The sequence below is a fragment of the Vipera berus genome, assembly GCF_964194415.1.
Source record: "Vipera berus genome assembly, chromosome: 1".
NCBI lineage: Eukaryota > Metazoa > Chordata > Lepidosauria > Squamata > Viperidae > Vipera > Vipera berus.
This window is the reverse complement of record NC_138202.1, coordinates 205,807,678-205,833,705: the sequence shown is the minus strand read 5'-3', so window position 1 is coordinate 205,833,705 and position 26,028 is coordinate 205,807,678. Positions and strand designations below refer to the sequence as shown.

Here is a 26,028-nt window from a genome sequence, read left to right as displayed (position 1 = left end):
CAATGTTGGACCAAATTCTTGGCAAGAATTTAAAATCAAAGATGTAACTGTGATATTAAATTATTTTCCAAAATTCTAGAATTTATCTATGAAGATTTATGGTTAGGTTGGGTTTATCTAGAATTTTAATTAATTCTTTTTTCAAAGTGATGAGAATGGAGAGTGACAAATACAAAATGTAGCTCTATAAGGTTCTGAATAACATAAGCAGAGAATGTACAGTGAAAGTTGCAAAGAGATCAGTGTATTGAGATAAGCTGCAAAAAGAAGATGCATTTGCATATCCTGAAACTTGCTTTAGGACTTAATACTTTACCCTTTATGAATGCAAACCTCAAAATTTGCCTTCTTTATATGTGATCTAAGTTACTAGATTTCAATATAACATTTTCAGAATTATCTAGTATGGCTTTATTTTGGCTGAAAAAATAGCACTGGTGCCAAGAATTAATTATTAAGAACACTGTAAAGAAATTTGTGCAATATCAGAAGAAAAAAAGATGAACACATTCTTACCCAAATCTACCATGAGGAGACGTGTAAGAGCAGTATAAAAGGTTGTTCTGCATCTAAGATCGGTCAAACCATAATTATCATTGACACCCAAGAATGGAAAGTGTTTACTCTGGTAGTAAAGAACAGATAACAAAATAAATTTATTCACGATTTAAAATTAGCAATTTTAAAAAATATTAAAACAAACTAAAAAGGCCTACCGTATGATTTTGTAGCATGAACTTCACAGCATCTATTTTCACAAGCTTTTTTAAAAGGATATAAGTATTTCTCGTTAAAGAAAATAACACAGTCAAATTAATTGGTTAATACCACACACATTTAAAATTCTAACTGACAGACAACAACAAACAAGAGTTAACAACATATATATATATATATATATATATATATATATATATATATATATATATATATATATATATATATATATATATATATAGTATATGGTTACATATAGATGAGCGCACATGCACATGTTTTTTTAGGAAACCAATGGGAAATATATAACAATGGGAAAAGTGGGATGGATGTAATCTTCCATGGCCTTTGAAAATTAAAAAGCAAATATACATTCATCTTGGAGTAGGCAAATCCATTCCTAGATTGTTGAAAAAGATAAACTATTTGAACTTTCCTATAGTCACCAAGAATCAAACTCAATTTGAGGGTGCCTTTATCAATTTACCACAGTTGGCATCATTACTGGGAAAGAGTTCAAAACCTATTATCCAAACTAATAAATATTAAAAATCTTAAGAAATTGAAAACCTTACTTTGAAGAATTAACTTTGGAGAAAGTATTTTTGGACAATGTAACTTACCAAGCGCTGATCAAATTTGCAAATGACACTAAGCTGCACGGAATTGCTTACACTTTGGAAGTCAGACTCAAGATTCAGGAGAATCTTGACTGACTTGAGCACTGGGCCCTATTCAATAAGATGCAGTTCACTGGTGAGAAAAATAAGCTTCTGCTCTTATGCAGGAAAAACCAAACAAGATACAGAATAAGCAGTACCTGGCTCAATAGTAGTACCTGTGAGAGGGATCTACACGTCCTGGTGTATCATCACTTAAGCATGAGCCAGCAGTATGCTGCAGCTGCCAAAAAGCCAATGCAGTCCTAGGCTGCATTAACAAAGGGAAAGCATCAAGATCACAATAAGCGATTGTACTTCTCTAGACTGCACAAGTAAAGCCACACTTGGAATATTGTGTCCAGTTTTGGTCACCACAATACAAAGATAGTGAGACCTAGACCTAGAAAGAGTACAACAGAGAAGTACAACAAAGATGATAAGGGGTTTGGAGGCTAAACCATATGATGAACAACTAAGGGAACTAATAACTTTAGTCTAATGAAGAGAAGCCTTCAGGGTGACATGGTAGCTATTTTCCAATACTTGAAGGAATGTCACAGGAAAGATGGGATTGATTTATTCTCCAAAGCACCTGAAGGCAGGACAAGACACAATATGAATGGAAACTAGTCAGAGGGAGATCCAATCTAGAACTTAAGAGAAATGTCCTAACAGTGAGAACAATTAGTCAATGGAACAGCTTTCCTCTCAGAATTGTGAGCCCTTCATTGCTGAAGGTTTTCAAGAAAAGATTGGACAATCATTTGTCTGGGATGGAATAAGCACTCTTGTCTTGGGAAGGCTGGACTAGAAGACCACCAAGATCCCTTCCAGCCAGATGATTCTATGAACTAAGATTCTTAGAATCTTCCTTAAAAAAGTATTAAGATGAAAGGCAGAGGGTTAGAAGAATTTCAGCAACTGAATTATTCCTGTCCTATCCTCCTTAGGGCAGAGCTCTCTCTCTCTCTCTCTCCTCCTTAGGGCAGAGCTCTCTCTCTCTCTCTCTCTTTTTGTGCACAAGAAGGGAGGAATTTCTTTTTACTGATAACAGAGGAGTTTGTAGGTATATAACACTGAGTTCTGAATTATCATCTATCTGTGAACCAACCATGACAGTATCCAGGATGTAGGAACAGAATTGAAATTGTAGCAGTAAATTGATCTTTACTGAAAATTTTTTATTGGCAATCTGGAAATTATTGAAATCAAAGTGGAAATATAAAAATACCTATATTTCCTTTCATCTCAAGTACCCATCTACATCCTTGAGGTTTCGCCTGCATACAGCTTATCTGTCCTCAAATTTAGAAATTTATTTTTAATACTATTTACGTAAGGGTAATAATTCATGTTATAAGCACGTAGCATGTTTAAACAAAACCGACCGGTTAGATTTCATGATCATAAACTCATGACAGTTATCAACACACTTAAAAATCAATATTGGAAAATGGCCTTTTTTTTTTACATGAATGTAAAGAACTACCAACCTTCTTGAGCTGGTAGCTTCTAGATAGGTTACAAATAAAACTGAGACTTCTGGGAATGTAGACTCAATCCTCCTGGGAGGTACCAGATTGGGGAAGCCAGATTCAGACCACTGCATGGTTCATTGCTCAATAACCCAAGTTTTAAGTAAGCTGCCTTCCTTTTCGGTAATGGATAAGATTTTAAAATGTTCATTTTAATTCCCCCCCCCAGATTTTTTCGATTATTAATTATTAATGCAAATATTACCAACCTAAACCAGACATTTCAGGTTGAGACCTCTACTTTTCTTAAATCTAAAGATAAGTTTCAGTCAATCTAAACATGAGGAAGTGGAAACTTCGAATTGTAAGAGTCATTTGTATGCGGTAACTTCACAAAAACAAACAAAAGCAGTAGACACCCAAGTAGACACACCCGGTTACAGGAAATATTATGATAAAGTTAATTATTAGAAACAAAAAAGAATACATGAAAGCAGCACTGCTGCACCATTGTAAAAGAAACACTAACACATTCCATTATGTAAATGAATTCAAAGCTATTCCATGACTGATCAAGCTAGAAGGGACGTAATGATTTATAATTCAAATAACCGAGCCTTAAAATCAAATTGGGCTAATATATCTCTAAATATGCAAGCCTGGAAAAAGTGTTAAAATAATACAAAAGAAGACAGCAACACAAATCATTTGTTGCCCTGTGTTGCTTAAAATTTCTCCCTTTTCATGTCTTTTATCCTTTCTAAAATTATTTTTAAAGTGTTACATAACCCCCATAGCAATAAATAATCCTCATACATAATAAAAGCAACGATCTCAAGAAACACATGGCAATTGTTACCGAAAGGACATTATATACATATGAATGAATTAAACAATGAGAAGGCATTTAAAAATAAACTAGTTATTTTTTAGCCTCTTAAATTAACCGCAATTTAATGTACAACTTAATGTGTTTTGAAAATGAGTCAATGGAATGTGATGGCCAAACAAATTCCAGAGATTCTCACAAAATTTTATATACCTAATGAGAGCTTAATCTTCAACCTACCACACTGGCATAATCCCCATCAGAATGAAGCATGCTTGTGTTAAGTGAGCACTACAGCCAGAGTTGTTCTGATAAACTAATGCAATGTTATAAAGGTCACAGTTTGCAATACCAGAAGTATTTATAAACACTTCATATGTAAGAAATAAAAAGTATTTCAGTATTATTCTTTAAAAGCTGAGCCAATAAATTTTTAAGAGGAAAAAAGTATGTACTGGTAAAAGCCAAAATGACCAACAAAATTGGGTTGTTCATCATTTTCCAGCAAAAAGGAAAAGCAACCTCGACAGGTGTAATTTATCATTTTTCTGATTTAATACCAAAGAAATATATTAAAATAATAAAAAGAATCCTGAAATCCTCAAAATTTGTTGTGATAAATAGCCCTCCCTGCCTTTATTACATTATGTCTACTAACAGAAATATTGCATGGTGGATTTTGCCAGACAAGGACGATTATTTTCCAATAAAAAGTTGCATATTAAATTCTAGCAGAAAAGTGGGTGTCTTAATACTTCAGAATTCTTTTCTCATTTGCCAAGAAACACAGTTTTAAACTTAACTAATACTAACACACAAGAATAAAATGAAACAACCGTTAGGTTAGCTTTACCGTGCTGCATCCTCTTAAAACAGATAAAAGATAAAAATTATGTAATTTGGGGTGATTTATTAGTTGCCAACATTTTATTTATTCAAAATAATGTTCATTTCATGAAGCCAATTAAGGAAATAATTTGCAAAGCTAGTATCATTTTGTATATAACCCAAGAACTTTTCATACTGCTTATTAAATCAAATAACTGAGTACAATTACTTGTCAACTAAAAGGATTACAAAAGAACAAAAATACTATAGCCTTGAATAACCCTAATAGTAATAATAATATAACAACATATTGCAAGGAGATGAAATTGAAGATTGGTTAACATCTGGCAAAACCTACTTGACAATGAAAGATCCAACAAAAGGACAGCACTAGGTGACTATATGCCACTTACCCAAAAACTTTAAAATTTTTAATTGATATGGTAGCTGATACAAACCGACACCATCTAGTAGTTCAGGGGTGTCCAACCCACAGCCCATGGGCTGCATGTGGCCATGGATAGCTAGTAATGCCACCACACAAGATCATACACTCTTAACATTAATTATGTACATTAACTATATTAAATATATGAGGCCCAAGATAATTCCTCTTCACTCAGTGTGGCCCAGGCAAGCCAAAAGATTAGATACCCATGACCTAATTGAAAAGAAGCCTTTTCGACCTGAGCAAAAAAGAAACCTCCCGAATAGCAGAGGAACAAAAGATCCATTCTTAATTGACAAGATGATTCTGTAAAACTGCAAGAGAAGGTAGACTAAGTTGATGTAGCATGGATACTGAACAAGTCAGGCCATGGCTATGAAACATCAAAAACTTCTGCCAGGCTATCCCACCTCCTTTACATGGAGCATCTGAAGGCATCTGACTCCCTGCCATGATTGGATAATCAAGTGCCTAGAAATAAGAGGACCCCTTCGAAAGCTTTGTGCAAAGATCAATGGCACAATGGTAGACATAGTTGTTGGTCAATTGTGATAAGACTGGAAGAGATTAACATTAAGAGGGGAATGTTTTAAGGAGACTCACTACCATTTGTCACTCCATTAATTCTCCTGTCAACAATACTGAATAAGTCAGGCCAGGTTATGAAACATCAACAGGCTATCCCACTTCCTTTACAACTGAAGCAGTATGGAAAAATATCTGAAATGGAATTGCTGCTCAACACTATCTATGTATATACAGCCAAGATTCTGCAATGGAATTTGGGCTGGATAAATGTGCTACACTTATTATCAATGGGAAAAATACTGAAAACTGAAGGAGTTAAGGGATTTGTATATGAACGTTTGTGCTCTGGAAGTGCATATGTTCTGGGTCTGCAGGTATGAGGCCTCCATAGTGAATATTTGCCCATTCTGACATATGCCATAAAGAAATCTAATAAGATACCAAGGGCACAACAGACATACCAGCCAAAGCTTATCAAAGAGTCTTTTGGTCACAGCCGCTACCTGCTCTTCCACAACAAGCCTTGAGTCTCAGATGTCCACCAAATTATGTGAATTTGCTCTTTTGGGTAGTGCTAGCCCATGGAGAATCAAAGTTGGTATTGTCTGAAGCAGGCTTCAGAATTAACAAATCTGAGCCTGTTTCTCTTCATCCAGGCTCCGAACATTCCAAGTTACTACCCCATTATCATCATATCCTGTCCACTCAACTTCCAACCTGGAATGAATAACAGATGGTCACAATTTACACTCACTAGGCTTTTCATTCCATCTTTCGCTAGTAAGGACCTGGTCACTATGAATAGTGCAGCTTGGCAAATGCAATAAGGAAGAGAAGGGGCTTCACTTCATCATCTTTATCACTACGAAAGCAGGCTCGAATTTGAGCTTATGCTTGTGTCCTTTTATATCTGCTTCTTGTCTTCCACTCATCATCCCTATATACTGATTTAAAGCCATGTTTTAGCTATCATATTTTATTTATTTATTTATTTATTTATTATATTTTTATACCGTCCTTCTCCCGAAGGACTCAGGGCGGTGTACAGGGCAATAAATATAAAAACAGAATACAAAAGTTAAAAAAAACGATTAAATATAATGCCCAAATTTAAAACAATAATTAAAAACATATTTAAAACCCCAACCCTAACCCATCAAACCAGGTCAGATTGCTCAAATAAATACGTTTTTAGATCGCGCCGGAAGGAGCGAAGGTCAGGGGCCATCCGGAGCTCAACCGGCAAGCGGTTCCATAGGTCTGGCGTGCCCACAGAGAACGCCCTCCCCCTGGGGGCCACCAATCGGCATTCTTTGATCGGAGGCACCCTGAGGAGGCCCTCTCTGTGGGAGCGCACTGGATGGAGGGAAGTTGACGCCGGCCACAGGTGTTGCCGTAGGTAATCCGGACCCATGCCATGTAGGGCTTTGTAAATCATTACCAACACCTTGAATCTCACCCGGAGGGCAACCGGCAGCCAATGCAGCTCGCGGAGCAAAGGTGTAACATGGGAGTATCGGGAAACTCCCAGTACAACTCGCGCGGCTGCATTCTGCACCAGTTGGAGCCTCCGAGTGGACTTCAAGGGCAGCCCCATGTAGAGAGCATTACAGTAGTCTAGACGAGAGGTCACGAGCGCATGAGTGACTGTACGCAAGGCATCCCGGTCCAGATAGGGTCGCAACTGGCGCACCAGGCGAACCTGGGCAAAGGCCCCCCTAGTCACAGGTCCAATATGCTCTTCTAAAGAGAGCTGTGAATCTAGAAGGACCCCCAAGTTGCGCGCCCTATCTACGGGGGGTAATAGCTCACCCCCCATGGCCAGAGATGGAATAATCGGAATTTCCCGGGATGCCGGCACAAACAGCCACTCAGTCTTGTCAGGGTTGAGCCGAAGCCTGTTCCTCCCCATCCAGACCCGGACTGTCTCCAGGCAGCAGGACATCACGTCGAGGGCATCACTGGGGTGGTTTGGGGTCGAAATAAAAAGCTGGGTATCATCAGCATACTGATGATACCCAACTCCAAAACCACGAATGATCTCGCCCAGCGGCTTCATGTAGATGTTGAACAGGAGAGGCGAGAGGACCGATCCCTGAGGGACTCCACAAATGAGAGGCCTCAAGGTCGACCTCTGCCCCCCTGCCAACACCGACTGCGAACGTCCCAGAAGGTAGGACAACCACTGAAAAACTGTGCCTCCCACTCCCAACCCCCTGAGACATCGCAGCAAGATACCATGGTCGATGGTATCAAAAGCCGCTGAGAGGTCTAAAAGGACTAGGACAGAGGAGCAACCCCTGTCCCGAGCCCGCCAGAGATCATTCACCAGCGCGACCAATGCCGTCTCCGTGCTGTACCCGGGCCTGAAGCCCGATTGGTACGGGTCTAGATAATCAGCTTCATCCAAGAACAAGTTAGTGCTATATAGTTTTGTGCTATGCATTAAACTGACATGTATGAATGATGTAATAAGTAAGACCCACTAAAACAGGCATGTCAAACTTGCGACGTCACGTGACGTATTGCGACTTTCCCCCCATTGCTGGCAATGGGGTAGGTACGGTTTCGGCGTGATGCATACGCCCCACAGGCCGGGAGTTTGACATGCCTGCAGTAAAAGATTCAAAAGGGTCTTTTTGGAAGTGTTCAGATTATGTAATGTTGTGACTCAGGGCCAGCCTGTGGGTCCGACAGCCGGCTCCGATGTATCGGATGACTCAGATGTGGGGGAGGAGGGAAACGAACCGGCTGATGATGATTTGGAGGCTTTGCAGAGTCCTCAGCCGGGGACCTCTTCTCAGCTGCGTGAGCCCGAGAGTGCGGAGGAAGATGACCCACAGCTGGCCCTGTTCAAGGACGCCCGACGCAGGAGGCAGTCGAGCAGGAACAAACAAAGAAAGGCTGTGAGACTCCTCGGGAGGAGGCACAGGGAGACCACGCCCTGAGCTCTCTATAAAAGGAGTGTTTGGGGAGGGGCTGGTTGCTGAAAGCAACTTTTCCGCTTGAGAAGACAAGCTCTTGTGTTTTTGTTAACTGCGTAATTAAATCTTGGCAGATGCCTTTTAGCCTTGGAAGCTCTCCAGTCTCTTCTTCTTAAATAGGGGTTTGCCTTTACAAGGCCAGAAGAGGGCTGGTTCAGAACATGTAATGTGAGGAAAACCTGAATGAAGAAACGGTTCTCAAAGAAAAGATAATTTCCATATAATTGCACTCAAATGGAAAAATACCAAATGGTGCAAACACCACTGGAAGTTATAAGAGAGGGTGGAAAGTGTAATAATACCTCACTGAATGTACCACCTCAACTGAAACTGACTGAGTAGTTAGGGTTGATATGTATGAATGTATATGCGAATGAGTGAGTGAAGCTTCTTCTTCAGACATTGCACATTGAAAGTTATAAAACTGTATTTGTTTCTACATGTTCTGAGTATCCTGCCCAAGTAGCACCGATGTTAAAATTAATCCCTCTTTATGGCTTATGCTTGATAATGTAGGCCCTCAAGTGACATATGGACTGAAAGCCTGAATGTAGCTCCAGAAACTACTACCATTTCTCATCAAACTAATTTGTAGTGTAAAACGACCTTATTAAATACATAAAAATGTTCATTTTTATATAAAAATAGATACAAATTTTAAAAAATGTCCTGGCACTATTCAATATTTTTAAGAACAATCTTTAGTATGCCCCATGTAAACTAAATGTGGATGTCTACCATTCCCTGAAAGAAAAAAAATTAAAAAGCAACTGGACAGAATAAAAAATATTGAAAGCTTTGTGAAACAAGAGTGCTTTGGACCACTTCTACAGTGCTAATGCTCAACCTGTGTCCAGGTTCTTGAGTCCTGAGATCTGTGGAAATAATTATTTAAGGCATAAAAGTGTTTTTTTTGTCAAGATGAAATGCTTCAGGATGAAATACCTGCAGAGTCATTGTATTAACAGCAAGGAATATTCAAAGAAAGTCATATCTTTTTTGTGGAGAAAGAGTGAATCAGGGAGCCTTGGAGTAATGAATACTGTCTGTGTCTCTGAGAAAGGGGACACAAATGACAAGACTAGAAAGATTTTCTTTTTTCCTGCTTTCTAGGAAACTTCACATTTGCACAACAGTGGTAGGAGATGATTTCTGAGATAGCTCTGTGTATAACAGCTCGGAGAAGGAGCATATTTTTGCTGTAGTTCTTGAGGACTGAAGGGACTAGACCAGGGGGCTTCAAACTTGGCCCTTTATGACGTGTGGACTTCAACTCCCAGAATTCCTCAGTCAGGCACGCTGGCTGAGGAATTCTGGGAGTTGAAGTCCACAAGTCACAAAAGGGCCAAGTTTGAAGACCCCTGAACTAGACTATAGATTCTGAAGTGAGCTTATCTAACAGTAAGTTCATATTCTGTGTGAATGAAATCTATTTCTTAGTAGATGGATCAAGAATCAGGACTGCAGTCCCACAAATCATGCCCAGAAAATAGTGGCTCAGTGGCTCTGATGAAACTGAATTCCCAGGGAATGTTCACTACTTAAGAGTAAAGCCCTAGTGAATTTCAGCATTGAGTGCATTCCAAATATTTCACGGAGTGGAATATTAAGTGGATCACATTACAAGGCAAGAATTACTGCCTTTTAGAACACCAACCTCACTGCTGCCATCTTGTAGGACTAAGAAAGTGTAGCTTCTCTGTTGCAGCTCCCACCCTTTAGAACAGCATCTCCCCAAAAATACAAATGGTGCCCAGGGTCCTTGAAAAGTCCTAAAAATCTTGCTTTGGTCCCAAGCCTGGAGTTAATATATTGGGGAAGAGAGCTATTGTACTGCATTTTAATGACAGTTTTTAGTCCTGGCTGTTTTGTCTATGTTTTAAACTGTTTTAATTTAGTATTAGAATTTGTAAGCTGCACAGAGGCTGCTGGAGCGGGCAGCCACAATAAATTTGAAGAATGAATGAATGAATGAAAGAAAAGTGAGAGACTAGCTTCACAAGCACACTAAAGTTGAGCAGCCTATGGGCTCTCATATCATGCTGAACTACTGCTCCCAGCATCCTTCACTATTGGTAATACTGAATGGAACTGCTGGGAATTGAAACACAGCAATATCTGGAGGGTTACAGGTTACTCACCTTTGTGATAAACACAGAGCATTTTATTGGTTTTGCCTTACATGCTGTTTACATCCAGCCACTGTGGGTTATTAACCATAGCCTTAATACTTAATGTTGTCAGACTTTACTTATTAAAGCAGGAAATTAGTTTGATAGCTCATTAAAAAGTTGAAGAACTTGTGTACAAAAAACACAAACATTTTAAACATGTTTTATGCATCAAAAAGGCTAACTAAATGACTAATGTTAAACATCTCTGTACATTAACTGTTTAAAATTCCAATTCAATTTCAATTTCTCTTTTTAACTGTCTGCTTTCAAATATCATGTATAATACACAATTAAAAGGATATCCAACAGAAAGATCATTTAAAAACTGAAGTGTTCTTGAAATCACAGGCTCACATGTCCCCCAATATTTAAGGTTTGTAACACTAAAACATTAAAAAGAAAATGTTTATAAACATATATTGTAGAGAAATATAAGTATATGTATATAATATAAAAACTCTATTCAATACAAAATGAAATCTTCTGCAGGGTAGGTGCAAGCAATTGCAGAACAACCCTGGAAGCTGCAATACTCTTTTGCTTCTCCTCTTCTCTTTTAATGTCAAGATTATCATAAATAGTTTTAATTAATGCAATTACTAAATTGGAAGAAAAAGATATTTTTTCTACTTTTGCAATATAATTAAAGGAAAGTTTAAGGTTATATATAAATGGCAAATATGAAAAATAGCAAATTTTCAAATTTCAATCAAAATGAAGTAACAGAACAACACTGTTAACCAGTGGCAGTCAGGAAGAGACTGAGAGATCATATGGATTACCTATAGGTGTATTCTGAAATTGAAATTTTAAAGATTAATACTTAACATTGCCATGCATTAAATTTAATATTTAAATCATGAACTCTGGCAATAAAAAACAATACAATAACAGACATAAACTCACATTTTTGACATAAATGTTTCTAAAACTTGGTTGTCATCAGTTATTCCCAAGACTTCAGACATTCGAGCATAAACCTGAAAGAAAAATAAAGAGTGGCTTGTCAGTAACATGCTATGACTTTTAAATATTTAGTTGTTCATTTCTACTTGGGGTTTAAATACTGAAGTTCCAGACTAACAGTATTTTTATCTCTGCTCCTAATTCTTATTCTCTAGTCAGTTATATTAGGAAATAAAATTATGTTTCATTTCCAAGAAGCTGGTTCTAATAATAAGTAGATTGGAAAGGATGGACAATAACTATAAATATTGTGTAAATTAATTTTCTATATATGTATAGTCAAAGCAGTTCGTGAGATTTATTCTCTGATAAATGTGCGTAAGTTCACAGCTTTAGTAGTGTAAATCTAGCTGTTCCTCGAATGGAACTGTATTTTTTCTTCTCGTAAAACATTAATTGCAGGCTCTCTAATTTCTTGTCTTCCTTCCAGAATACCAGAATTGGAAGGGACCTTGGAGGTCTTCTAGTCCAACCCCCCCTGCTCATGCAGGAAACCCTACACCATTTCAGACAAATGGTTGCCCAATCTCTTCTTAAATACTTTCAGTATTGGAACACCCACAACTTTTGGAGGCAAGCCGTTCCACTGATTAATTGTTCCGTCAGGAAATTTCTCCTTAGTTCTAGATTGGTTCTCTCCTTGATTCGTTTCCATCCATGGCTGTTCATCCTGCCTTCAAGTGCTTTGGAGAATAGGTTGACCCCCTTCCATGTTCTATACAGTAAGTAGTAACTAACTTTAGTTGTAAAATTGTGGTTTGTTCTAAAATGATCAACAATATCTTATTGGTATTTTTAAAATTTTGCATACACAAGAGGGTTTTGTTTTTGTTTTTTGCACAAGGTTCTTTGCCATTACTATTTGGTTTACTCTGAAAAACTGAATTTGCAGTGCAGGTTACATTTAGACAAGATGGCAATATTTGTTTTATCCAGTCCAATTGAGATACTTGTTGGGAGTAATGGTAGGTCAGAATATCCTTGACAAACAGGAGAAGAAACAGGTATAGCCTAGACCAGGGGTAGGCAACCTTGGCTCTTTTATGACTCATGCACTTCAACTCCCAGAATTCCTGAGCCAGCTGGCTCAGGAATTCTGGGAGTTGAAGTCCACAAATCATAAAAGAGCCAAGGTTGCCTACCCCTGGCCTAGACAATGATTATCTCAGCCCACAGAAGGAATGGGGGATGTGATAAGCATCTCAGAAGGGACCCTCCCTAGTTCTTTGGAAGGGAGAAGCTCTTTCAGACTCGCAAGATTCTGTTACTACAACCTTACAATAAAGCTAGTGTTAGTACTCATGGTTGGCATTTCTTATCTGGAGGGCTGGCAGTACGGTTAGAATTTCAACAATAGAATATCCATGGTGTATTTTTATGTAATAAAATATAATGGATTCATGGATAAAATAATAAAAACAACCAATTTAAATAAAAATACAGGATCACATTTATGATCACATTCATTTCCTGAAGGCTAACAAGGTTGGTCCAAGATCATGAGTGGACAGGGTGTTTTTCTTAGCATCAGCAGTGCCAGAGAAAAACGTAAGTTTCCACCTCTACTAATGAATGGGTTGAAACTGAGTTAAGAAGACAGTCCTGATACCAAGCCATGTAGGGCTTTAAAAACCAAAACTAGCATTTTTAATTACACATGGAAACTAACAGGAAGCTAGGGCAGGGCCCAGAGCCCAAGCACAATAATATTAATGTCAGCAAGTACCCACTAATAACCAGACCTCTGTTTTCTGGACTAATTGATCCTTCTACCGGTATATGGTCTTAAACGGCAGCCCCCCTACTATAGTAGGACAAAGTGGTTATGAGAGCATGAGTATGTATGACCAAGTACTATATAATGGTCAAAGAAATGGCTAAGTATTTTAATATAATTCTGAAATTTAATACTATGAATGATGATCAAATGAAAAAGTTAAGTCATCATCGCTCCAACTGTATTATTCTGCAAAATATCTACCACTTGTGCAGAAATCACAGTTTCATTTACAGTATCTGTTTGTTCAGGCATGTTCAGAATCACAATTTCACTGCAACAGCCAATCATCCATTCAAACGTTGTTTCCGTAGTGCTTTAATGTACAATCCCCAGTGGCAAAGAAGAAGATGTCATAAGAGATAGCATTTCACTAGTAAAATATATTCTTTAGTCTCTTTATTCTTAGTAATACATGCTTCTATTTCACCCCCTGCTATATATGTAACTAGATATGTTACATACCTAGATTCATTAACAAACCAACAATAAACATCCAGAGAACAAGTGGTCTGGGGTGGTTTCATACATAGAAGGAAGCATGTGTAATTGGTCCAGATAAAGAAAGTTGTTTTGGCCAAGATATGGATCGAAAGGAAGTTGTTTGAGGCAAAAATGGTTTCAGGATATGGGTTAACAGTGAAAGAAAAACCAAGGACATCAACAGGACATCAATAGCAACAGCTGAAGGGCAAAAGAACAGAGGAAACATTGGGAAGATCAGGACATAGGTGGGCCAATGGGATGTACTGCCCAACACAATGTCAACATCTGGGGGGGGGGGAAAGGGAAGGCTTGTGGGCTAGTAGGAATTGCCATGTTGGAATATCAGTAACGGCAGGCAGCCAGGCCAACAAAGCAAAGCAATAGTAAAATTGGAGAGGCAGGCTGGCCTGAAGGAAGAGAGAGGGCAACGCACGCCAGGACTTCCCCTAACTGGCCTGTCCAAGAACTTCAGGATCACAGCACAGTTTTGTTTCTGCCAAATGACAGCCGATCACGGATAGTTCAACAGAACATCGGGAAGACTATGTATTTTGTTTCAGACTTCTAATAAAAACATATACCTCACAACGTCATGTGACATGTTGTGACGTATCACGACTTTTTCCCCATTGCCGGCAATGGGGGGGGCACGTGATTTTGGTGTGATGCATCTGGCCCACGGGCCGGCAGTTTGGCACCCCTGCTCTACATGCAACTTTAAGGGAGCAAGGGAAGAAAAGAGAAAGAATGGGCTATGCTATATTTTGTTCTACCATCGTTTTAAATTCAGATCAGAGTTTAACACCCAAAATGCTGGTAGAAATGTCAAACAAGAGAACATTACTTTATTTCACAGTTATCTTTGTGGCTTTCGCTACTCCTTTTTTATCATGCTTTAGCTTTGATTTCTATTATCCAGTCAAGATCTGTGTCAACTCTTATCCCTAGAGATGTCCTTCAATTGCTACAATTTGATGGTTAAACCTGAGTGCTAAACAGGATCATTACCTCTTAAACCTATTTATCTGAACCACTGAATAAGTTAATTGAAAAGCTCATTAAACAACAACAATCTGATTTATTTCCACTGGTGGCAAACTCCTTTTAAGCAGCAGAATAGGTAACGCAGTTAAACAATATGTTCTGGGAAAGAGAAGCTTCTTAAATTAGGATAGTTGAAAATGACCATATAAACTAAAGTTATGTAGTATTGCACAGAACTCTATTACATTTGTTTTTCTTATAGATAATGACTCAGTTGAAGTAGGAGTGGACATTTTATGGCTCTGAAGTTTCTATTTTGGACTACAACTCCTGTAATCCCTAATACAATTCCTGCACTGACTGCAAATACTGGAAAATGGGAATACAAGTCTTTGATCTTTATCCCATAAAAACCATGACATCTAAGAGCCAAAGAAAGACTTGTTTTGAGAGTCAAACCAAAGTTGGCATGGCCACCATAAAGTGAGAAGGAAGCAAGCTGGCTGTCCTACCTGATCTTTTTATATGGCCTTCTCAATATAGCAACTGATGGAGAGAGCTACCTCAGATGTGATCCTCAGTGGGAAAAACGTGTTCTTGAGGATGTATAACTCATTTCAATATGATTTCATGTCTAAGGCACAACTAGAACTCACCATCTTCCAATTCTAGTCCAGTACCTAGATGCCACAATTAAGATGATAACACAAAAATAAAAGCATTCAAATAAAGTTTAAATAACACCAAGAGTCAGCTTGGAAATAAAAAAATCATAAAACTGGAGAACACCTGCACAACTTCCAATTTGTCTATTTTGAAGAAGGCAAAGGCTAGCTGGCCAATTTGTATTGGTACGTTTGTTAATTTTCCTCTCTACCATATCCTTTGTGATAAAGTTGGTGTACACTCCTGAGGCGGGAAAGGGTGAGTTGGGTAATGGGAAAGACCTTCAACCTCAGTTGAGAGGAAGCAGTGGATACTAACTTACAAATAATTGCCACTGAATTCCATAATGGGGTTCCCTCAGGAAAATAGGAATAGGACAGGATTTTAACCTCAGAGATGGAAAATGGCCTGGCAGTAATTTCCCTTTCTCTTGTTTTTGCTACCCCACCCCTCCCCTCCCCATAATGTTGTAGTTGAATTTTAGGGAATATGTCTTCTGCTGGGAATATAACTAAAAGAAATGCATTTGACCCTCTTTTCTTTGTATTCAAATTCTGGGGTCTCAGTTATGAAGTAAATTGAGGCTACAGTTCAGATACCCTAAATCAACCGTATCTAGTTTGGCTGGAGATGGTCATTGTAGCTCACCATTTAGCCTCAGTATATCAAGTTAGGAAGGCAGACTTAGGTGCTTCAGTTGAGATTCTTCTGTGTTTGAAATTTCCAAAACATGGAAATTAGGTTCAGAAAGAAGACAGGTAGATACATTTTTTGCCCCAGACACCACATTTGCACATACACGTAGCATAGGATGACTCACCGGTGTCATCCCAGGATCTTAAAATACGGAACCTGAGAGAACCTAATAGAAGCTTATTCTGAACAGATATCTCTATCTGATTTTGTATTCTTGCTGATTATACAGTTTGGGATGTAACTTTCACAGTACTAGCCAGCACTAGGAACAAAGCAGGTGAAAGACAAACCCATAAGAACCGCCCTGAGTCCTACGGGAGAAGGGCGGTATATAAGTCTAATAAAGATAAAGATAAAGATAAACCTACTAATATGTATTGCATATGGAACAGTATGGCCCAATGTATTGTTCATAATCCATTCTTATGGCTTCATCTGAGATAGGAAATCTGGTGCCCTTCAGATGTTTCAGATTATAACATCAATAATCCATAACTATACTGATTTGCTTTATAGGAACTATAACCTGAAAAAAGTCTGACTGTTAATTTTTAATCTTAGCATATTTAAGCACTGGCTGAAATCAAGATAATGTTCAATTATGACTTCCATTCAAATTGCATCTCTCCTCATAAAACAGTAAGATGAGGAGCAAGCAGCATCTAACTATATTATTCCCAAATTAATATCTGAAATGCCATAATGTTTTAGCAACACAGAAATGAGAATACCCTGTTTATATTGTTTCTTCATTGCAAAGAATATCTTGCTTTTCTAATGCTATTCAAACAGTGTAGGAGACGGAAATTGAACTTCAAGGCTGAATTTAATTTTACATTGAGGAAGTATGTTATAACCATTATACAGATTAAAGTTCTACTACTATAATGTTAATATAATCCTTTAACCCCAGATATGTTTAGCTAAAAAGCAGAAGCTAATTATGTCAATCCTTAAAATATGAAGCATATTATAAAACTGGAGATGGAGAATGAGAGTTCCTAAAGGTTGTTCGGGTACATAATGACAGTCAGAGAAATTCAATAACTGCTCTGTATGGAATGTACTCTAAAACACCACATGAAACAAATTAAACTAGAACAATGAATCCTTCACACTGTGCAAATAAGAAAATACCAGAAAGTACTGGTACTGGGCTATAATAATGAATTAAGATTTGGGATAGCGAATCTTCACAAAATTACAGGAAAGTTATTACCCAGAGGCCCAGCATAAATATTTTAGATCTTACCACTTTCTGAACTTTATTCAGGCTTTGCTGGCAAAAAGGACATTGTTACAGACTCCATTATTACATATTTTTTTTTGTCACTGGATCATATAGGGGAAACAAACTATTTCCAGCCAAGTTCAAAGAGAAGGTAAGCAGAGTGGAAGAAATGAGGGAAAACATGATGGTTCACATTTTACTTTGCTATTTTCTTTAGATTGTTTCTTACTTTTATATGTGAATATTCCTGTTTAGGCATAGGTAGCCAGAATATAAAATTCACATACTTCATGTCAATTGAAAATAAGCTAATTTGAAATTACTACTACAAGATAAGAAATAGCAGTTACAAAAAACTAGGACCCCTCCCCTTCCATGCGACTAAATTCACAAGGTGACCAGCAATTTATATGAGCAGCAAACAACACATTGGTAATATCTGATCTTGCAGATTTCACTGGGCTCATACTATAACTGGCCATGGTGGTCAGGTCTAAACACCTACAATACAGAGAAATCCTTACCTTATGTTAAATTGCAGATTATTTTGGAAATAAAAGAATAGTGATAATAATACAAGTAACATGCAAATAAATTTGTCCATGGAGATGGGAAGAAAAGCAGTTTAAACACACAAATGCAACAGCACTACAATTTTTATTGACAACTATCCCGAATATGAAGGAAGATGAAGAACAGTATTTGGAGACGGGTAATGTAACTACTTTCGATGCATTTTCATCCCCAACAAACCCTTGAAATCTAGCTTTATGTTCCTTTGTCTGGAATCCTGATTCAATTGTGTATGTCTGATCCTGGATGATCTCAAAACTAAGAATTAGACCTGGTCTATCACTGTCTTCTGAGAAAACAAACTATCGACTGAAGCACTGCAACCAAACAAGGCAGACACAGACTTCAACAGATAGTTAGAACTGCAGAAAAAACAATTGCTACCCGCCTACCTGAGGACCTGCACAAGCCAGAAAGAGGGCTGTGAGTTTATCTTCAGACCCTTCAGATCCTGGACAGAAGTTGTTTCAACTTCCCTCAAGACGACGCTATAGGGCATTGCACACCAAAACAACTAGATACTAGATAAAAAGGCAGTTTTTTCCCCTCATGCCATCACTCTGCTAAACAACTAATTCCCACAAGTCAAACTACTTAGTAGGGCTGTATTACTATTATCCTTCTCATCTTTCTTATTGCCTATTTCTTTATCTTCTTATGACTATAACTTTATTGCTTGTATGTTACGAATTTATATGAACTGTTTTATTTAGTATCCTAGTATGATTTATGTTGGTTGCTTATTTAGTATCCTATGACTATCACTGAGTGTTGTATCTTATGATTTATGGTGAATGTACTTTATGATTATGATCATGATTTATCAGTTGTTGCTTGTATGTACACTGAGAGTTTATGCACTAGAGACAAATTCCTTGTGTCACACTTGGCCAATAAAGAATTCTAAAATGAAAACCATCAGCAGAGGTGGGGTTTCAGCAACAACTCTGGTGACATAGCTAAAGAATGCCTGGTTGGGGAAACTGGGTCTAATTAAGCTGCCTCATCACTGTGTTAGAGCATTGGCCTATCTAGCTCGTTAGTGTCTACAGTAGATGACAAGTTTGTGAAGATCAAAGACAGGAATCCTTTTTAGCCCTGTCTACAATATGAGGTATGGACTTAGAACTTTTTGCATGTAAAGCACTGAAGCATGAGTTTTTATGAGCATTGACTTCTTCCATCTATATCATTACCTCACCTAACTAATACCATTTATATATTATTTTGTTGGATATTCTTATGCAATATATTACATTATTATATTTTCCCTATTCAAAAATCACATAGGAAATGACAAGAACATTATTTCTTGTTTCTGTCTCTTTCTTTTCAACAAAAATCTTAACGGACTTACCAGGGTGAACCTGATAATTGCAACAGGGTAGGCTATATTATAATAATTAATGTATCACTTTAACTAATGACATAATTGGGAAACCATGCTTGGCAGAGAAAGTGGATCATCTCATTTCAACAATATTGACGCCATTTACAAAGGAGCTGATGTGCATGGCTGAATATGTGGATGCTGTCATCCATTATGCACAATGTTTTCAGCAGAGAGGAAAACAACCAGTTCCTAGTACCTGAGGATATAAGGTTCCCCTATAATCCTGCAAGCACTGTTAAACAAATGTCCTATTGATTGTTGTAAAACTGATGACTTAGAAAAATTATAATTTGCTGACAAATGAGAGCACAAACCACATGCATAGTGAAGAACTGTTCATAATCAACAAAAATGTATGAAATCTCCTCGATTGAGGCCTGCTTAAGCTATATAATAGAATGTCTCTCACACATTTATATCAAAGCCTTGGGGGAAGGCAGAAAACACACCATAGCTAATACTAGCAATTTGAGCACTACTCTTTGGCAGACCAGAAATAAGATAATTGTTCAACATAGGCTGGGTCTTTTGAACTACTAGAAGCAGTGCCTGTAATTATAGACATCTGTCATTGCTAGCCACTCAGTAGTAATTCTGACATCAGTATACAACTATAAGACTAAACTGCCTGCAGGCATAGTAATGGAGGCCAGATACGAAAGGCGGACAATCTGCCTCATTCAAACTATCTGTCAAAGGTTCCCAAACACAAATAGCTCTCACACATTGTATCCCTATGATAATATGTTGATTTATTTTAGATCCTCTAATATTTATAGTCTGGCCATCTATTAAAATGAAAGGGGAAAAAATCCTTATGGCTAATTGAGGCAGTTAGTATGTGTATCATCCTGAAAGATCACAGCTTGGTTTTCTGAAATTAAATATCTGTAGCTACTTTGAGCAAGTCCCATTAGAATAATAAAAGATTAATTATCTACACACCATTGGACAGGTACAGATTGTTACTGTTTATATCTTTATGTGGCTTTTACAAAGCAAATTAGGTGTCACTGTGTCACACTTGCAACATGTAAGAAAACAATGCATTTATGTAATGCTACTTTGCTAACTGGTTAATATTTTATTACTTGCTATTGATATCTGAATAGGATATATTGCTAGTCTAATCATGATATCTATTTGAATTTTCAAGTAATGCTAGCAAACAGTATCTCTAAACATTATTAGCTATATAACCTCAATAGCAATTGGACAGAAGAAGAAAAAATAGATATTTGCTTCATTAGGAATGAATATCCTTACAATTATTGTAATCTGTTACTAACAAGCCTAAATAGCTCATGTGAAAAAAGCAGTTCATACCAAGAAGACGCTATTAATTATTAGACAGACTGTTATCCTACAAGTGAGATGCATTTTAAAAACCTCCTTTAAAATACAATTGCTAAATGCCTTACAGTGCTGTAACATGAGACAGGTTCAAATCTTATTACTTCACCAAAATTAAAACCTAAGTTTTAATACTGTTCAAGTCGAACAATGATTCCACACTTTATTGCTTTTGAAATCCCTTGATGATCATAGGAAAAAAATGCCCTCGAGAAAAAAGACTCTGTTTTTGATAAACAGAAAATACAGTTTGCACTCTTAGCCTCTTTGTCATCACAAAAAGAGGATTTAATGCCAATTCTTAAAAAAAAGACTTTTTTTCACAAAATGTGCACCTTGTGTGCCATTTGTAAAATCAGTTCACTTTCTTTTATTTATTACTGCAGTGCGGCAAAGCAATAAAGTAGCTACCGATAGCTAATAAATTACATGCCTTTTAAAACAATTCTCCAGCTGCAAAAACGTGTAACTACAAAGGTTTACATTTACATGGTACATCATATGAAATGTCTATATTTATGTCTTATTAACCAGTTTACTAAAATCTGACCTTTTATTTAATAGCTGAAGGCAACTCTGAGTTATATCTAAAAGTATATATATACCCTTATCTAGTAACACTTTCATCCTGGTCAGTATACAACAATTACACAAGGTACACAAAATTTGTTGTCTAAAATAAATAATTTATTCACTAATACATGACAGCCTTAAGGAAGAAAAAAACTCCTTCAATTCATACTGTGCTTAAGAAGCATGTTTTCTCTGTACTTGCTAAAGATAAATTATAGTCCTATATTCTACCGAAAAGGAAAAAATAATACAGAAATATGAATTTCCAGTACACTTTTAAGAAAATCTATTTATATTTGTAATTCCAAGAATTATAAATGTGCAATAAAGTGCCCCTGACTCAAAACTGCTATCAAAAGATTGTTTAATTTAGCTATACAATAAAAAAATTGGAATCTATACTCACAATCTTTTCTCCTTAATCACATTGTCCTATTATAAAGTCTCAGCAATATTATCACATGGAAAATATACTTAATGATTTTGGATTTTCTTGATATCCATATCATATAAATGCAATTTTTCTTTATTATTTGTATGGCTATTATCTTAAAACACAGAATTCTATGTAATGAGACAAAATATTAAGAACATACTATAGATACACACACACATACATATATATACATACCAGTGTATAATGTCCAACAATTACAAAACTTGCATGAAATGCAGCAAATTAAGGCATATTCTTTTCAAAGATCACTTTTTTAAAACCTGCACTTCAACAAAATGCAGAATAATTCTATCTTGCTTCTGCCAACTGAACAATAATATATTTAGGAGAAAATAACTGACTAATTTAACAATACATTGCCTTTAAATATCTTTCAACAAGACTGGACTATGGTGAGATCTGTAAATGCATCTTCCTAATCGTTTTGTTGATACTATCCTTTAGCATAGTTTTATGATTTTCAGAAAAAAATATTACTGCTAAAATCAGAAACAGAAAACTATTTCACAACAGGTTTCAAAAGAAAGCAAAATGGGTTTGTCTCATACATAATGAAAGATGGAAGACAAAGTATAGTTACAGAAACATACAAATGATAAAGAATAAGAACAGCTTAGAATGAAAGAAGAAACACATTACATAGGTAATAAAAACACAACCCAACAGTTAGAACTAACAATAAGAAAATAAAACTAGAAGCAAAAGGGGTGTTACATTTGCTTTCTGTTGAAAAGCCACTTCAGCCCAAAGATGAATTACTTTTAAAAGTATCTGCAGGTTTTTATTTTTGTTTTAGCTTGGAACATGGAAGAAAGGCTACTTATTCAAAATGGAGGAAAAGATAATACAGTTCTTTGCATGAACTGAAGTAGCTTGGTGTACATCTTGAACTGCATTAGAGAAGGACGACCAATCTTTTAACTGTGGAAGATATCAAGTGGAAGCTATATAGATATAGATCCTATATATGTGAATCAGAGCATGCTTCACGAAGAAGAATCTTTTTAGAACCTATCTTTAAAAACAATTGATGCCCTTTCTAATTGCACATTGGGGGCTATCAGCTCAGCTACTTAAGATGTACCATTTCCCACAGGAATGATAAAACCAGCATTAATACTGATTAGCTGATTAACTTTAACCTCTAAATACAGAATTGAAAAAAAATCTTTTGCAATTGGATAGACTAACTACAGAAAAATACTGGAAAAGATCTGTGGCGGCTCTGTTACTTTTCACTCAGTTACTTCTGCCAATTATTCAAAAAAGAAAATCAATCCCCATGTTATTCTCCACAACCTTCTGTTGTTTTCCTTTCCCCACTCTACTACAGGCTATTTTTTTTTAATAATTTCTGAACAATTCTCAAGAGTGAATTAACAGCACTGTTGCCTCAGTTTGGATCAGGGCACTTTATATGGTGATGACTGATAGTATAGAATATTGCTCTTCTTTCCATTACACTGATATCTACTCTTTTATTACTGTCATTGTGTCTCCAATGAAAGTGAAGAGGGGAAGGAAAGGAAACACTGCTGATTCCTTAGTATAGCTGCTAACATCAAGGATGGTGCATGTACAGTGACCTTAAAACAGCAGTAATGATGTTAGACATGAAATCTTTGAACAAGATATAAAACTGAATTGACTTTTGGCAGTGATGAAGCTAGGGCCGGACTCCAGGGTCAAAATCTAGAATTCCACATGTAGAGAGGAACAGCTGACAGAAACAGTACCAAACTAGCATGCATCGACATGCTCAGGCCAATAGAACTGATTCTTCTTACCTCAAAAAGTCCTTTAAAGAAAGTCTACAACCAGAGCAGACAGGCATTTGGGTTTTTTGGGGTGTTTTTTTTTTTACCAAAACATAGCGCTAGAAAGTTTTTTTTATTATGTATTTCATCACTGAAATGTTATACACATCTCTTTTCTCACAAAAGAAATAATCACCTGTGGTCTCTAAAACCTATGCAAACTATAGACTTCAATATAGTGTAAACATGTTTTCTGCCAAAGCTAAATATTATTCTATTTGTCAGCATATTTATTTGTGAAGGGCAAAGGTGCTTTTCAGCAAGAGCTACTTCTTCAAAGTGAGAGAACTCCTAAGTGAATTTTAGAAATTATTACAGTTAGAGGCAATTTTGGAAGTATACCTGGGAAAGGGAAACTATAAATTTACAGGACATACTAGGGATAGTTGAAATATGAATATAACTTCAAATAGAGATTGGTAGGTCTGGAGCAATTCTCTAGTCTGTTGAGGAATTAAATCTAGAAGATTTGGAGAATCATATTAAGAGAGTTGGAGAAAATGCTCATTACCAATATAGCCAATGCACAGAAACAAATTTCCAGCAGCATACAGATGTTTCTTCAAAGGTATAAAGGAAATCATCATGGGATCACTTAGAATTAAGGAGTTCTTAGATTCAACCTTGGTTAAGTCACTTAACCAAACGAATAACCTACAATAAAGGCTACTTAAGATCTTTAACCCATTTTTTAACAGAATCCCCAAAATTGTTAAAAATAAATAAATAGCCATTCAGGTAGCTACACAGCCAGGGATGACGATTCAGGGACACATCATGGTTTAAATTTGGGAACATAATAATTAAATCAACCTAATATTGCAGCCTGTTATTTCTACAAAAGGAAGGCCAAAAATTCTTCTGCTATAGGCAAATTGTAAGGAATGAAGCAGCAGCAAAGAGCTTCAGCAAATAATGATGGAAGACTCCTTAATTATCTTTCTTATATAAATAAGATTTTCCAATTGAAGTTGGAAATTAGCCCAACTTATTAGCTATAAAATACGTGAGTAAATTTTTCAATTATCAATAGAAGAGAATATTATAGTTCACAGTTGAGCTAAACTGTGAGTATCCTAGATTAAGCTAAATAAAAAACCACTAGAGAAATCCTGGAAGCCTGGCACTCAGACAAATTAACCATAGAGATAAACAACCAATCTAGATACCATTCAAAAGAATCACAAAGGTAAAAAGGAAATAAGACCCAAACTACCAATCAATGCCCAGATAAGCAGAGATTAACACCAAGATTAATACTAGACCAAGAATCAAGCAGTAAACAATATCTCAATCAAGGAACTCAGACAAATAATCAAACAGTAAACAACAGTCTTATCAAGGAACCACCAAGAACTGACAGGGTAAACTACTGTATATAGGCAGACAGCAAACACCATTTCCTTCTAGAATTGATGAGGTTACCTGGTTGGGTAATGAAATGTCTCCAAGAAAACAACCAAGCTCTGAGAGCACAAGGACTCCATTTTCAACTATGTACAGCATAATTAAAATCTTTTCAAAATTTAATGGAATTTGTATCAAGTGAGAACCGTATCATTACACAAACTCTATCTTTTATTGAAGCTTTCTAGTTTCAAGAACTACAATTTGGGTAAGGCTGAAGGAAAGAAAGAGAACAGGATAACCAGCAGCAAGATTAGACTCAATTATACTGGTGATGGGCATACCACTGGAAGATCTGAAAGACCAACTGGAGACGGATTATGATGGAAAAAATATATCAATGTGGTTCCTAAGAGCCTACATCAGCTTGATGACATAATCAATCAACCTAAAGTTACAATGAACATTTATGCAACTGTTTGTTATATCTGTTCACCCATGGCAAAGATTCTCTTCAGGAGATCTCCAATGGTGCGTGCTCTTTTATACCAGCACAGAAGTATAAAATAGCCTCTGGACAATAGCTATCAATCACAATTATATACAAAATAGCAGATTCTAGATAGTCTCATCTTAAGAGTTTGAGTCATATTATTTAAACAGAAAAACTTTAAAAGCAAAATAAATTTCTCCCATACAAGTTTGAAAATACATATTTTCTTTATCCAAATTATGATACTAGAAAAGATATAACAGTCAGCCTAAAAAAACAGCAAAGTACAACTTTTATTCCACATCTTTAGATCAAATGGTATAAATATTAAATGCGATTTTTGTAATTTCTTTTCTGCATGTCAATCAAAAGACAGACTTATCTGATATAGGACATTCCAATTTTGGTCAGTCATGGTGCAAATTAACTCCCATCTTTAAAACAGTTCATGGCCCTGGAAATCCAAGCTTTACATAGAAATAAAAGGGAATGGCATTAATTAACCCATAGTGCTGCTGTTTCACACTGAAAGAACAGGTACCACATAAAGACTGGCAATCTGTTAGTTCTG

General features: G+C 36.6%; 1 protein-coding gene across 1 annotated transcript in view; it reads right to left on the bottom strand.

The window, feature by feature from the left end:
- RANBP17 (RAN binding protein 17) overlaps positions 1 to 26,028 on the bottom strand; it is a gene marked incomplete at its 5' end in the record, with an annotated part of 216,120 nt that overhangs the window by 96,050 nt on the left and 94,042 nt on the right. The window contains 4 exons of the mRNA XM_081343844.1: positions 517 to 625; positions 717 to 761; positions 10,932 to 11,028; positions 11,552 to 11,625. Coding sequence (XP_081199970.1) covers positions 517 to 625; positions 717 to 761; positions 10,932 to 11,028; positions 11,552 to 11,625 — 325 coding nt within the window. The remainder of the gene's footprint in view (positions 1 to 516; positions 626 to 716; positions 762 to 10,931; positions 11,029 to 11,551; positions 11,626 to 26,028) is intronic.